At 42.3% G+C, this 15612-nt stretch overlaps 1 protein-coding gene and 1 long non-coding RNA gene across 2 annotated transcripts; one reads left to right on the forward strand and one right to left on the reverse strand.

Annotated features, from left to right (window-relative positions):
* Window positions 1-2475: 2475 nt before the first annotated feature.
* gpr173 (G protein-coupled receptor 173) lies at window positions 2476-9202 on the forward strand. Its single transcript, XM_044038895.1, has 2 exons — window positions 2476-2534; window positions 5787-9202. Exon 2 carries the CDS (start codon window positions 5985-5987, stop codon window positions 7167-7169), a length of 1185 nt encoding a protein of 394 aa, XP_043894830.1. The 5' UTR covers window positions 2476-2534; window positions 5787-5984; the 3' UTR covers window positions 7170-9202.
* On the reverse strand, window positions 2488-15584 carry LOC122777570. Its single transcript, XR_006361338.1, has 3 exons — window positions 15238-15584; window positions 13795-13821; window positions 2488-3222 (listed from the first exon to the last, which is right to left on the reverse strand). It is a non-coding gene; the product is annotated as an uncharacterized LOC122777570 (long non-coding RNA).
* Between the last annotated feature and the right edge of the window lie 28 nt (window positions 15585-15612).

Here is a 15612-nt window from a genome sequence, read left to right on the forward strand (position 1 = left end):
TGATGTGGGTGGTGTTATCTTCATCTGCTGTAGCTCATCTGCTTCAAGGTTCAATATTTTTGTTAATTCAGAGATGGCCTTCTAGTTGTTATGAATGGTTATTTGAGTCAATGTTTGCCACTTACTGTTGCTTTTCTTTCATTTCAAACCAGTCTGGTTATTCTCTTTATGACTTCTCTGGGTGGTTTTTGTTTTTCAGACCACTCTCTGTAAACACTAGAGATGGTTGTGTGTGAAAATTCCAGCGAATCGTGAGTTTCGCTGGTTTGGTGAACAGGCCACAGCAGGTGGCGCTGCATACAGTTGCCACTTTGATGTATGATAAAATATCTAAATCAGGGGTGTCAAACTCATTTTTGTTCAGGGGCCACATACAGCACAATTTGATCTCAAGGGGGCCGGACCAGTAAAAATAGCAAAATAATAGAATAATGACCTATGAACAACAAGAACTCCTTTGTTTTACATTTAATGAAGGATCATTTTACAAAACATGAAATTTCTTGAGAAATATAAGTGCAATTTCAACAATATCATGCCTAAATTTACTATTTACACAGCACACTGGATCTATAAAGGCACAAACATTTAGTCACGGGTATCTGGAGCATTTGACATTACGTTAAGATTAGTGTGAAATTTTAACAAATTCATCCTGTGGGCCGGATCGGACCCTCTGGCGGGCCGGTTCTGGCCCCCGGGCCGTATGTTTTACACCCCTGATCTAAATCTTTTAGCGTAATTTAAAATCACTTTTAAAAGCTAAATGCCTTTTCTTTGAACAGCCACTTATGACTACTAGTAGTCATTACTGTGAATTGTACAGTGATTCCCAAAGTGAAAGCAGCAACCCCCCTGGTGGAATGTGATAGTACAGCAGGTAGTTAAGATTGAATTAACCGTTAAAATATTCATTTCCATTTGTAGTTGGAACTTAGAATTTCTGAGGTCATGGAGTGGACCTTACATGGGAACGCCCCTGAACTTGGATCTCCAGCTCGGCAACTCGTGTAAGCAACCCCAACCCCAACATTAGTATTTTGTTAGAGAAAAGAGAAATGTTACTTTCTTTTGACTTTTCACTATTACATTTTTGATTTACCTCAGTGTGGGAGAGATTATTTTTTTATTTATGTAATTTACTTTGTTACAGATGGCAATAACAAAACAAGTGAAAAGCTTTAGCCATTTATTTATTTTGCTTACATTGTTTATTATATTTATTTATTTATATATATAATTAGTGTTTTAATAAATAGTTTAATAATAATAATAAATCGAACTGTGGGTCGCAAGTTGAGATACGAACTGAATCGTGACTTTGTTTGTAAATCAGTAGTACACATGGCTGGCAGTGTTTTTTTTACTGGTATTAGTACTGATTAATATTTGTTTGACTGGTATCGCAAACAATGGTTAGCCTGATTTGTTTGCTTTTCCGACTTCTCAACTGGATTGTGGGGGACTTCACTCCCAGTACCGAGTTTCGATGTCAATGGAACGCAGGGGGAGGACAGAAGAGACTATTTAGATCTGAGTAGGACTGCTATGCTGGAGGTTTTCTGAGTTGTGTGTGTGTGTGTGTGTGTGTGGGGATCTGGAGTTTCCAAATGCCCACGGCCCACAGAAAGCTTTGCGCCGCCCCTGCTGCTGCTCATGGATCATTCAGACGGGATTTCATCGCAGCTGAAGTTGCCTGTTACCGAGCGTCGGATGAAAACTGCCCGACAGCAACGGCTCTGCTGCGGACACCGCCGCACTGAGGACGGTTGTCTCTGCGTGGTTTCTCCCGTCTTTTCCCGGGAGATGCCTGTTTTTTGCTGACGGGCTGCGGGACAGGATGAGGATGGGGATTGTCGGTGCCATCATCCCGCAGCCTGGACCTGTCTTCTGCTGCTGCTGCTCGGGGCTTTCTGGCCTCTGAACAACAGCAGATTTTCCTCCCGAGCAGAAGCTCTGAGTTTGAAGCTGAAGGGATTTGTTTTTCAACCACCAACATGATGATGATGATGACGGTTGTTGGGACAATGCAGAGGGAAGTGCGGCGGTGGATCGACAAGTCTTCGAGATGATGATGATGATGATGATGCTCCACCACCACCACCACCACTACAGGGCGTCTGCCGGTGTCCGTCATCTTCTCCAGGGGAAGATGAGTCCACAGCTGCAGGAGGAGGAGGACACTACTACAGGCTGTGCTTTGTGAAAAACCTGCCCGGAGACACGAGTCAACGCCTCACACGCACACACACACACACACACACACATACACACCATCTGTGGACAAGCATGATGATGAGACTGACATGACATGATGACATGACATGCACAAGAAAAAAGAGGAAACACAGCTTTGGTTTCTTTGTAGCCTCAGTCTTTTAAAGGGAGTCTGCAACAGGCACAGAGAAAGGAGCAGTGACATTGCTGCTGCTACTGCTGCTGCTGCTGGTGCAGGTGCATCACTGTAGACTGCAACACACGGCCTGCCTGCCTGCCTGCCTGCCACAGTGTGGAGGACAAGCAGCCCACAGCAGGTAAGCAGCACAACACCATGACTACCATTTTGTATTGGCTACAGACAGACAGACAGACTGTGCCTCTGCATTCCTGCCTCCTTTCATGCTACAGTGTGTTTATGGGTGTAACAGATCATGTCCAGCTGCAGCCTCCTCCTGCAGGCCTCACAGAGCCTTTGTGTGTGTGTGTGGTGATGCACACACTCAGCATGCAGTGATCATCATCACCACCACCAACACCATCATCATCATCAGTGTGACGCTGCCATGTTGTGTTGATTAAACATTTATGGGGTTTCCACATCATCAGCTTTCCGAGGCCCTGCTGTCAAGCACAGACACAGACGAGTGATTTATAGCATTCAGTCATGTATTCACCGTAGGGAGGGAGTGTTGAAGCCTCAGTGTGTGTGTGTGTGTGTGATTTGAAGAGTTCCTTCATGTTGGACTGCAGCTCTCCTCATCAGACCTGTGAGCTCCATGTTGCTTTCACAGACACTGAACTGTCTACGGCTCATCCACTGAGCTTTGCTGCCTCCTCCCACCGATATAAAGCCAGGGGTATTGGGCTGCTGTTGCTACCCAGTTCCTGACAGTGACTCTGCCCTCAGCTGCCAACCAACTTTCAGCTTCACAAAGCCCCTCCTTCAAGACACACAACAGCCACTCAGCTCCCTGTAGCTCCCAGCCTGTGGAGCTGTGGCGGCTGCAACTCCAACAAAAAAGAAAAAGAAAATAATTAAAAATCACCAAATCAACAAACACAGTTGAAAGAAATATAATCTTGATTATGATACCAGAGCTGATCAATTTGGGGAAAATAATCTGATTGTGATATTTCCACCAGAAATTGCCATTGCAGTTTGATTTGCAACATATTTAAGGATATGTAAAGGTTTGCTTTAATAATCACTGTGTAATAGATTTAAAGCTGTATTTTTGTTTAAATATATATATAAAGAAAGAATGTCTGCAACATTCAAACCATCGATAAAATTCTGATTAATGCCTGCCCCTCACTTGAGGATTTTCAAATCGGACTCGATTTTAAAAACGTGGGAGACCACAGACACGACGCACTTTGCAACTGATTTTCAACGTTTTATACCAGAGAAAGCTCAGACTAGACGATCCCACATCCAAGATACAGGACCACACATCTGGCTTTTAATCAAACCATTTTAGGGAGGAGATTTGGGATCTCACTGAATATTTTGTGATTTAACGTGACTTAAGAATATAAACTCAAAATCAAATGTTTTGAACAGTAGAGGGGGGACCTCTCTCTCGGAGGAGGAGGAGGAGGAGGGGTGTGTGGAAAGAGGAACATAAAATTGAAGCTGCAGTGTTTTGGTAATTAATCAGAATATCTTAGGGGGACAGAAGTTCTGAACTTTGAAGACACAATATTTAACATTTCTACATTCAAATATCTCAAAGCGATATAAGACCAATGTTATGTATCTTGTGGGGAGAGTGCATTAGCCTAAATGTTTCCAGCACTTTTTAAATTCAGGGTAACTGAACATTTAATTTTGGTCACCTTTAAGAGTTTGCATGTTCTCCGTGTGTATGTGAGATTTCTCGCTTCCTCCCACCGTCCAAAAACATGCAGATATGGAGATTAGGCAAATTGGACACTCTAAATTGACCATTGGTGTGAGTCTGAGAGTGGATGGTCGTTTGTCTCTATTTGGTCATGTGATGGACTGGCAACCTGTCCATGGTGACCCGCCTTTGGCCCTATGTCAGCTGGAATTGGCACCAGCCCCGTGACCTTCATGTGGAGGATAAAGCGGCAGAACATGGATGGATGGATGGATGGATGATTTGACAAGTGGCCTCTCATATTACTCACATCTTCTCTGACATATAGGTCACAGCTGTCTGTCAGTGTCCATATATGTCCATCACCTACTCTTCTCTCTCCTTCCTGACATGGTAAACCAAGTCAGAAATTGAGCATCTACAATTCCTAAATCCTTCTCTCTCTCCTAAAGTTACACTCTTTTGCACATTGCCAGTGACTCAGGTATCCACCATTTTGGCTCCACATGAAAAAACCATAGACAAAGTCAAACAGGAAGTAAAAAATATACTGACAAGCCACCAGGGGGTGACTCGGTTCGGAAAAGAATTCTTAGGGAACATGAGCTAACTTCTCATGTTAGTAAATATTTGTCTGATCTCAATTGCTAGTTTTGTAAATTATGTTCACATTTAGAGGAAAATAAAGGACGAAGCAGGGCACATATGAGTGCTCTGCTGCTCGGTATCTGAAACAAAATGGAATGTTTATCTTTTGATACCACCACAGGTCCACATCGTTATTGAGACACTTTTGTTCTTGCAAAAATATGAAAAATGTACAATAGAGTTACAGCCCACCTAATGTGTGTTAGGGTTGCAACTAACGATTGTTTCTATTTGTTCATTACTTTTCCTGTAAGTCAGTTAGTTGTTTGGTACATAAAATGGTGGCATAAAAAGCGTTAATCAGTGTTTCCCAAATGTCAAACTGATATCGTTGTAATTTTGCAAAATGGTGTCTACTAATGAGGGACTTTTTGGGCCTTAATCATGAATAAACATAGGCTCCTCCAGTTGAAATGAAATGGCCGCCAACATGACGTCACCCTCTGAGTTGTAAACCCTGTTTTAGGCCACAAGTCTACTGCTCCACATGAGGGTTGCAGGCCCGCTGGAGTCAATCCCAGCTGACACCGGGCGAAAGGACAGGTCGCCAGTTCTTCACAGGGCAAACACAGTGTCAAATGAATGTCTGTATGCTTTTGGACTGTGGGAAGACACAGGGGAACCAGGATAACCCCCTCCCACACACACTCACACACACAGGGAGAACATGCAAACTCAATGCAGGAAAGCCCATGATTGGATCGGGTCGCAAATCTGGGTCGTTTTGCTGCAAGGAAACAATACTAGCTACTACGCCGCTGTGTAGCCCCGTTGACAACAATGTAGAATTACAGGAGTGGGAGTTTGCTGGTAATAAATAAAGAAAATAGCAGGTCAGACACATTCACAACCACAGGAGAATCTCTGGAACAACCAGACAAGGAGTGGAGCCTGGCTGTTTATGCCATGTTCTCAAATATGAATTTGTTATTATTATTACTATTACTATTATTATTATTATCGTTGTTATATAAGTCTGGCATTTTATTTGTGATCCAGTATGGGACTTCCTGGATGACTGAAGAGACTGACCATCCAAACCCCTAATTCTTTGTCTTTTCCAACTATTTCCAGGGTCCTGGAGGGGCTCAGGAGGTGAGGCATCACATCACACCATCAAAGGGACCCTGCTCATAATGGGGCAATGTGGATTATGGTGTTCCTGTTCCTTGTGAACTGCAAAAAGGAAGCAACCACGAGGACGACGGAACTACTAGCTGACGGAGGAGGTGGCGGGGCAGTGGTGGCTTGGGTGCTTAAAGAAAAGGTGGCATGGGTGGGGAGCGATTCAGGATGGCGAATGGAAACGAGAGTAGTGAGGGGCCTGCGGGGTCCATGTCAGCAGTGGTGGCTACAGCAGGAGGTATGGTAGCAGAGAGTCCCTCCTCAGCTGTCTCTACCTATATTAAACTGGTGCTACTTGGGCTAATCATCTGCATTAGCCTCGTGGGCAACCTGGTGGTATCTCTGCTTGTACTGCGGGACCGGGCCCTGCACAAAGCACCTTATTACTTTCTGCTGGACCTGTGCCTGGCAGACACGATTCGTTCAGCCATCTGCTTCCCGTTTGTGCTGGTGTCGATAAAGAACGGCTCGGCTTGGACATACAGTGTGCTGAGCTGCAAAGTGGTGGCCTTCATGGCAGTGCTCTTCTGTTTCCACGCCGCCTTCATGCTGTTCTGCATCAGCGTTACGCGATACATGGCTATCGCACACCACCGCTTCTACTCAAAGCGCATGACATTCTGGACATGTGTGGCCGTGGTGTGCATGGTGTGGACACTGTCTGTGGCGATGGCTTTCCCACCAGTTTTTGATGTGGGCACCTACAAGTTCATTCGTGAGGAGGACCAGTGCATCTTTGAGCATCGCTACTTCAAGGCCAATGATACGTTAGGCTTCATGCTAATGTTGGCTGTGCTCATTCTGGCCACACACGTTGTCTACATGAAGTTACTGCTTTTTGAATACAAGCACCGCAAAATGAAGCCAGTCCAGATGGTACCGGCCATCAGCCAGAACTGGACCTTTCATGGGCCGGGGGCCACTGGCCAAGCAGCTGCTAACTGGATTGCGGGCTTCGGCAGGGGCCCGATGCCACCCACTTTGCTGGGAATCCGGCAGAACTTGCACAACCAGAACCGGCGCCTGTTGGGCATGGAGGAGTTCAAAGCAGAGAAGCAGCTCGGCAGGATGTTTTATGTGATCACCCTGCTGTTCCTGGTGCTCTGGTCTCCCTACATAGTGGCTTGTTATTGGAGGGTGTTTGTCAAGGCTTGCACAATACCGCACCGGTACCTCTCCACCACGGTGTGGATGAGTTTCGCTCAAGCCGGCGTTAACCCCATTGTTTGTTTCTTCCTTAACAAAGACTTGAAGAAAGGGCTCCTTTCCCATCTACCAGCCTGCTGCAGGACTAAACCTCATCTGCCACGAGAGCCTTATTGCATCATGTAAGCAGAGATGATGATGTGAACATGGAGAAAAACCAAGGGCCAACCAACACATACATTGTGGGAGTCTTAACTTGATTTATCGTTGTGTTTGATTCAATGCAAGCTACTTAGGAGCAGTGGGTGTAAACTAGAGAGTGTACTGGTAAAAACACTGGAATGGTAAGCATGTACATCTACCAACCCTTTTTTTCTCAAAACAAGGAACATATATGGAGTCAGACACTGACTTTTGACAATGAGAAAAATAGTTGATTTGCGAAACAAGCAAATATTAATGCTGTCACTGTGGAAATCAAGCCAGACAAAAGAAAAAGAAAAAAACATCAACAAATTATATGAGCTGCTTCAGAAAGAATGTCAAAAGTAGATTGAAAGAGGTTGTTTTTTTATGTTTTGGTGACCCGAAGGGACACAAAGGAGCAACTTTAATAGTCTAAATTTCCTAATGTGCTAGCTCACTCAGACAAGCCAGATAATGTTATCTATACAGTGACAGTGGAGAGGTGAGAGGAAGTGAGGTGGAGCGATGCAACAAAGATTGTAACCGGGGATACTGCCATTCATCTTAACCCCTAAACCATGAGGTTGACCCCTAACTGCATCTTCTTCATTAGAGTTTCTTTTTTAGGAGCAAAATGTTAAGAATATTCCTCAAATCTTTGACCTTAATGTATTGATTTTTGGAAACAAAACTCAGATCCAAAGACATTCTCACTTGGTTGTTATTTTCACATGTCGGGACACAAAGACTCACGAGTTCATTCAACGTATAAAATCTAAGTCAGTAATAACTTGGAATTTCAAAATATGTCACATCAAGGCTTTAAAATCTAAGTTGTTGTATCTTAAATAAATGGCGACTTGGAATTGGCAAGTTAATCAAAGGCAGTATCAGAACATAATGTTTTGTATCAATAAACTGCTGATAGAGAAATACTAAATACTATTATTTTTGCCACATTTGTGGCAGGAACTCCAACGAGCACCAGCCTTTATGAGTGGGATGATGTAATTTCTCACTCTCTCTCTGTTACTCCAACTCTCTGCAGACGGCTGCAGAAGTCCTACTGCGTTAGCCTGTGATTCTGCACGTCATTCAAAGACAAAAGATAAAACCTGATCAGCTTAGTTCATCAGTTAATATAGAAAGTAGAGATTTCGGGTGGACAGGAGCTTGTTATAGGCTACATTTTATCACTGAAAATTGTGCCCAGGTGTCCTTTTCTGTCTGTTCTTTGTACTTCCAAGTGTAACAAGGATCAAACACTGAGGATGTCATAGAATCTCCCATGTCCAGATGCCTATAATGCACGTGCCAGTGTCGTAGCCATCGAGTCAGGTTGAGCCAGAACTTGTGGCTTGACTCCAATTTGTGCACTGATGACTCAGACTCAGACTCACTCATCGACTGCATAATGAACCGTATTTATTAGGCATAAAATATTAAAATATGAATGCTTATTAAGATAGCAAAACCTTTATTAATTCAAGTGTGGGTACATGTGGTTAGTAGGACTGAACCACTTCAATCGATAATTTTCTTCTAATATGATCGTCAAATGTTGAGTGTTATGTTTGGGTTTTCTTTGGGTTTCATCTATGACAGTAAATTAAATGTCTTTACTTTGAGGTCTGGGAAACACCAATGGACCTTTTACTTTCTGAAATGTAATGATCAATGATCATTTTTTACCAAACTAAAAAAAGAAATCATGAATAACGAAAATAATATATTTATAAATCTTTAGCCACAGCCTACATTATGAAGCAGCCATTCACAAATACACAGTTTACTCATTAGTGTGCATGTACATGCATTTGTTTGGTTATTAAGTAAAAAAATGTATGTCAGCTGTAAGTGGAGCCCTGGAGTCCATCTTCTCACTAGAGTAAGACTAATATGTAATGGGAACGCGACTTAGACTTGACTCCGAGTCTTTGATGACTCAGACTTGAAGTCTAGTGACTCAACTACAACACTGGCTTGTGCTTTTTAATTCCCCCTCATACACACACATACATTTTTTTTTTTTTACTATAGAACAAACGTGATCATGCCATCTGCTAATTATGAGCAGATTTTCAAGTCAAAAATAGAGAAATAATACAGCACATGACAGTGCAGGGCCGGCAACTGGAGAAAGAATTCATGACAATATGAATGAGATGTAAATAAAATACAATTTCAAGGTGGGGGAGTGGAAGAAAAAGAAGACTTTTAAAGGACAGGAGAAATAAGTGATTATAGAGAAAAGTGTTATCAACAGCTCTTTAAACAAGACCTTAACCACCTCCGTCGTTAAGGTCTTGTTTTGCTCCACATTAAAGTTCCAGTTGGAGCTGGTCAGTGTTTTATTAGCACCTCATTCATGCAAGAAAATGAGCTCATGAATCACGGGCAGTTACTGCCGTTTCGGATGCAGCAGTTAAGTCTTCATCCCGCTTATAATCTGTGGTCATGTGATGACACCATAGGCTCATTCAGGACAGAGAAACTGACGTGTTTGACTGAGTGAATAAGAGACTAAAACTAGCATTAAAAACACACTTGGCAGAGGAAACAGAAGCATCTAAAGAGAGGGAACGGCTTGATTCAGTGTGACAGATATGAGCGTTGTCTGGCAACAGTCTCCTCTGCACATTTCCACTTTAGGGTAAAAACAAGAAAACTTCCATCTGTTCCAGCGATCGAGCCCTAAATCGCGTTATTGTCCTCACTCACTTGTGCTGTAAGGAATTATTTTCCCTGACTACAGACACAATTTTGTTAGTATTTTACACCTGGGAAATAATGTTTACTGAGGTGAGGAGAAGTGAAGGAAACTGCAGCCCGTTTGAAGAACAGCAGCTACAGAGTGAAATGTGAAAGATGCAAAGCACAGGTGAGACGGAATCTGTTGCACTAATTCAGTCCCTGTCCAAAAATGCAGGATTCTATAGATTTCACAACACTCAAAGTGAGCTTTAACCGGTCTCCAGCTGGTCCACAGAAGGCCGTCTCTGTCCATTCCAGGACGCCAAAGTGGACTTTTTTTAAAGTCAAAACTTACAACTTGCTAAACTGTCAAAACTTACGACATAATAGTGTGTTCCAGTTGTGCTCGCAAGTTGTAATTTCACCAGTTTTCACCAGTTTGAATTTCAATTTGAACGCCCATTGAAGTTTCAATTTGTGGAGTCTTCAACTTTCTGAAATCCACATTCCCCAAATTCAACAGAAACGGGAAAATATTCTGTCATTTAAGTAGACTGGTCGGAAGAATTGGGAGACACATAAGTTGAATAATCATAAAACAAAAAATCTGCTAGATTAATTTGTTGGTACAGCCCTACTGAAATCACAATTAAAGACCGCTGCTTGGAGCGTTCAACTTTTGTTTTACCATTTATTTTAACTCACATACCTTTTGTCCAATTCAATAACTTGTACACACAAGACTATCATGCAGATGTCTGGGTTTTTATGTATAAATTACCGCATAAAGTGTTCAGCAAACGGACTGGATTAGTTTGCTAGTTAATCATACAACTAGTTGTGATGTTGTGGAGCTCTGTGGAAACTGGAATGCACTTAACTCATGTCATGACGTCTGAGTCTGAGGCAACTGTAACACACTATAATTACTCCAACAAAATTCAGTTTGAATCATGAAACAGAGCCATGATGGCCGCCGCCGCCTGGTGCTGATCTGGAGTCCATGTCAGGTTGACATTCAGATCCTAATGTTTGATTTAAATCATCATTGTTTTACTCAGACCAGTGAAGCGGTGGCGACGAAGCAGCAGACTCTACTTTATGCTTTTGCACAAATTAAATCAAAACTGTGCTTCTTCCTTGTTTTTTTCCTCTGAATGACTTGTAACTTGAGGTGCAGTTAAGGTGGAAGTAGATTGTATTTATTGTCGGTGAATGTCTAAAAACATGACTTGAGGGCAGTGTTGTTTTTTTTTGGGGTTGGGTGGGAGGGTAGGGGATTTAAGGTGCCCCCCCCGTGTCTCTGCTGTGGCATTTGTGACACACACACACACACACACAGTAACAGCATGCCACCATGAATCGCTAATCTTATCTTTGTTTTTTATTATGGCCTTACTCCATAAAAATGTCAAACCAATGCAACAAAAGAGTAGAGAAAAGTGTCTCTTCTGTATGCACTGACGTCATCCGCAAAGAGGAAAACGCAACACTGTGTACACTGGGGACATTTGAGACTTGCTCTTCCCATCACATCCAGGAGGGACTGTGGTCTCAGAAAGAACACTGGCAGCAGTTTGAGAGTGACTTTCTGAACTCTGCTCTGGATTTTGTTTTCCTCTCCGCCACCACGCTGCGGAGCGAAGGGGAAACGACGCCTCTCTCCATCTTCATTAGTGAGACGGAAGAAGCCAGAGTGAAGTGTGGATTTACAGTTGATGCTGCGGAGGCCTGACTATGCTTTTTTTTCCCTTTCTTTTTTAAGTTGCCTCAGGCAGATTATCTTTTGTAAATTTACTGTGACCTCTGTATTATTTAGTGTGTATTATATTGACGGCAAACTAACTTTGAAATGCAACAGAAGAGTTCCTGGTCATTGTATTTTTACTGTGACTGTGTGTGTGTGTGTGTGTGTGAGTGAGTGTGTTGCTATTGGCAGGTTTGAATGTGTGTTTGTGTCAGACGATGTCACATGAATGTCAGGAAGGAAAGAAGGGAAATGCCAGCTCTGTCTCCACGATCAATTGTTGCCAATTTACATTTCTGCAAACCATAGATTCGTGTGAGCTCGCGTTTCTGAATCAAATACGTTTTCTACCTCTCTACCCTCCCACTTCTCCGGAGTACACTGGATGCCACCCTTCCCCCCGCGGCTGGGGTTAATTTAGAGTGTCCAATTAACAATGGGGATTGGGTACCTTTGTTTAAGGGTAACCCAGCCCTTGAACCGGCAGGGATTCGAACTAGCTGCCCCCCGTTAAAAGCCTGTATGTTTCAGAATCAAAATGATGTTACTCATGTACATGTTTACAGACATACTGTACATATTCTCATGTTTGATCGTTTTAACCATCTGTGACGCTATTTGGCGGAAATGAGGTCACCATGAGTGCTACATTCCACTTTACCATGCGTGTATTTTTTCCTGTGTGTGCGTACATGGCCATGACTCCATTCACAGAGTGGCAACTTTGCACTTAGAGTTTGTTGCCCCCATTTGTTTGTCCTTTGTCCAGTGTTGCAGAATTAGTGTAAATGCAAAATGCAAAACTGGTCTGTGCGTTCAGTAAAGCAGGGCTTTTACCAAAAGTAGCTTAATCTAAAGCCACTTCAACTATGTTTAATACTGGACCTTTAAGAGATGAGTTTACATCTTTTTTTGTCTCTCCAAAAAGAGAGTCCCCACCAGGTCAAAGGGCTGGGGTACCCAACCTTCACTCCCGGGCGCTGCTCAGTGTTTGCCCACTGCTCCTAATTCTAGGAAGGTTCCTGTGAATACTATCCGTGCAGACACAAAATGTTCTTGTATACTGCATAGGAACATAGGCGGATTATGACATGTGTCTCACATGGACACAAAAGGTGTACCCCTTTAGGCACAGTGAGCAAGGAAAAGCAAAACATCCTCATAGTGTCAACATCCTCTCAACATCCTCTTCAAAAAACATGTGAAAAAGGGGAAAGTAATCCAGAATGTCAAGGTTTAGTCTCGACCCGCTGCTTTACGGTTTCCCTTGATTTGCAGAAACGTGAGCTTGCAACACTGTTCTTAAAGACCGGGCTGGAAAATACTGAAGAGACACATTTTGCATTTTAAAAGATATCATTCCCGCAAAGGCTTCCTCACCATTTCTCATGTTGACCCCCTACAAAGATATGAATGTGTTTTCAAACCAATGATGTTTACTACAAGTCCCTTTTTTTCAAAAAAAAACACATGTAACAGGTCATTGTAATTGGAGTGGATTTTTTTGTACATATTTAGGGACAATTGAAGGTTAAAACAAGCTTGCGATAAAGCATCCGAACAAACCAAATATGACCGCATACCCTGGCGTCTTTCTGAATGTTTCATTCATTAAAACTATTATGTCAAACTACAATTTTCATGATAATACATGATGACACAGAAATATACGTACAAAAAACACACAACAAATCGGGTCTTTTCCATGAGAACGGTGAAACTAAACTGCTGAGATGTGAACACAGTGAACAACATGTCATTTATGTTTTGATGTGTAAGAAAAGTACTTTCTAAACCATAGTGATGTTGCTTGTTTACATACCTATAGACGTAAAGTACATCTCAACGCGACACATCATGTTCACAGGACATGGAACATCCTGTTTTGGAAGCCGACTGATGACGGTTTACTATACATTTTCATAACTTTCTACTTGAGCTCAAACGAAAGCAACACTCTAACTTTACCTGTCTCTGTAAAAAAACATGTCACAAGGAAAGTAGTTGTTTTGAATAGTTCATATTTTTCACTACAGTCCTTCTTATGAACTCACTGAACTTTTTGAGTCCCTGACCATCATACCAGGTGCAGTAGGCAAAATTTTGGGGGGTAATCGATCAATAATTCCATAATAATATGCCAGCATATGATCAAGTGATCCAAGAGAGAAAATTAGAGCTTACCTGTTTACAGCAATTGGGAAATCGGACCTGCATAGGAAAAAAAAGGCATTGATAAATCAGAACAGCTCAGAGATATCTGTATACAGGTTTAAAACACAATAGACACAATCAAACACTAGTCGGTATCAGCAAGTATGTCTCTCTGCGTTCATGTGAGGAGCACACAACCTCAGGACAGAGACCCGCGATCATAAAAAACTTAACGTTTTAACAACCAGCGGAACAAACTCGTGTGTCGAGTGATCCTGGCTCCTGCACCTTTTAAGTCCCACAACTTTCACAGGGTTACTACCCACTCTCCAAACTTCTATAGTGTAGGGACAGAGGTTTACAAGTCAGTGAGCCATCAATGATTCCACAGCAGTGTCTTTAGAAGTTGCATAGTGTTGCTTTAAGATACTTTAACATCTGTCTTTTTGCAAGAGTCCTTCGATTTCCTTTACAAAGCTGAATGTTTTTAGTGTCACGTAAAACCGTTTTATTTGTTTTCCCTCCCATTTCTAATATAATAGAAGTGGATATAAGACAGCACATCGCTCACGAAGAGCCACAAGTTCTCTAAACTGTTCCCAAATGCACCATCATGCTTCATTTGAACCAGACAAAGGCCATCTGGCCGATATGGCTTATTCACCTTTCAGTCACATCAACCACCTGTGTCTTTTCACCGGAGCTCATCAAGTCCTGATCCTCCACAAATCCAGCAAATCCAAAGCAATCCCTCGCCACATTGTCCAGAGCAGACAACTGTCCCGGCCTCTCCTGAGGACACTCCGGACACAGGTGTGGCCTACACATGCTCACACAAGGAGCTCTGAGCAGCGGACAAGACCAATTACCAGACCAAATTCACAGAAATAGGCCACACTTTGCTTTACTACAGGCAAGGTTTATTGCGACTCCCCGCGATGGTTCCATCCAGAAACACCAAACTGCACCAGACAGAGTGTCGAAGATTTCAAACATGAAATTAAGTAGGCATAATGGAGATCATTTGCTTTTGAAACATAGAGGCCTTAGGTAATCATGAGTGTTGATCTTAGTATTGACACAAGTCATCCAACAAGTCTCACACCACATTCAAATCAAATCAATTTTTTGCAATATTAAATGATCACCAGGCATATTTTTTTAAGTCATGTGGCAACGGTGAAATAAAACTTACATGTTCTTCAACAAGAATATTATTGTTTCAATAATTAATAAACCTCTAAGTGAGCACCTGGTTCGGTAATGACAATTAGTGATTAGTTGCAATGGCTCTGACCTTTAACGTATTTAAAGTAAATTTCCCTTCATGTTTTATCGCGCTGTGCAAAGGGTCAAATAACACACATCCCCGTTAGGGAACCATTATTATTACTTGTCACGAGTGTAAAAAATATAAATCAATCGACAACTTGTTTCAAGTTTGGCAACAGGTGGATTAAAACTTTCACTCACGGGATTCTCCTTCTGTCACCGCGATGTCTCAACTTCTGTCCATGAGCCAATACTCGGCTCACAATGGTGAAGATCTCCAGCTCAAATCTCCCCCGAGAGTAAGCAGATCACTCTGAATCTTCTGAAACTGGAAAACCATCAGTAAAACATATTCGTTCAGTTTAAAAACATGTATAAGCGGAGTATTTAAAATTACAGGCAAAAAGTGCAGGTGCTCCACATCATGAAATATCACCGCAAACTCTTGTTTTTGTATGTTATAATAATAGGTGAAAGTGAAACACACTGTATGTTGCAGTTAACTGTAGCTGCTCAAGAAGCTCCACCTAGTGGAAAACATGTCAAAAGCCTCGACAGTGAAATGAAAACGACAGC

Source organism: Solea senegalensis, linkage group LG11 (assembly GCF_019176455.1).
Source record: "Solea senegalensis isolate Sse05_10M linkage group LG11, IFAPA_SoseM_1, whole genome shotgun sequence".
In the NCBI taxonomy this organism is placed as follows: Eukaryota; Metazoa; Chordata; class Actinopteri; order Pleuronectiformes; family Soleidae; genus Solea; species Solea senegalensis.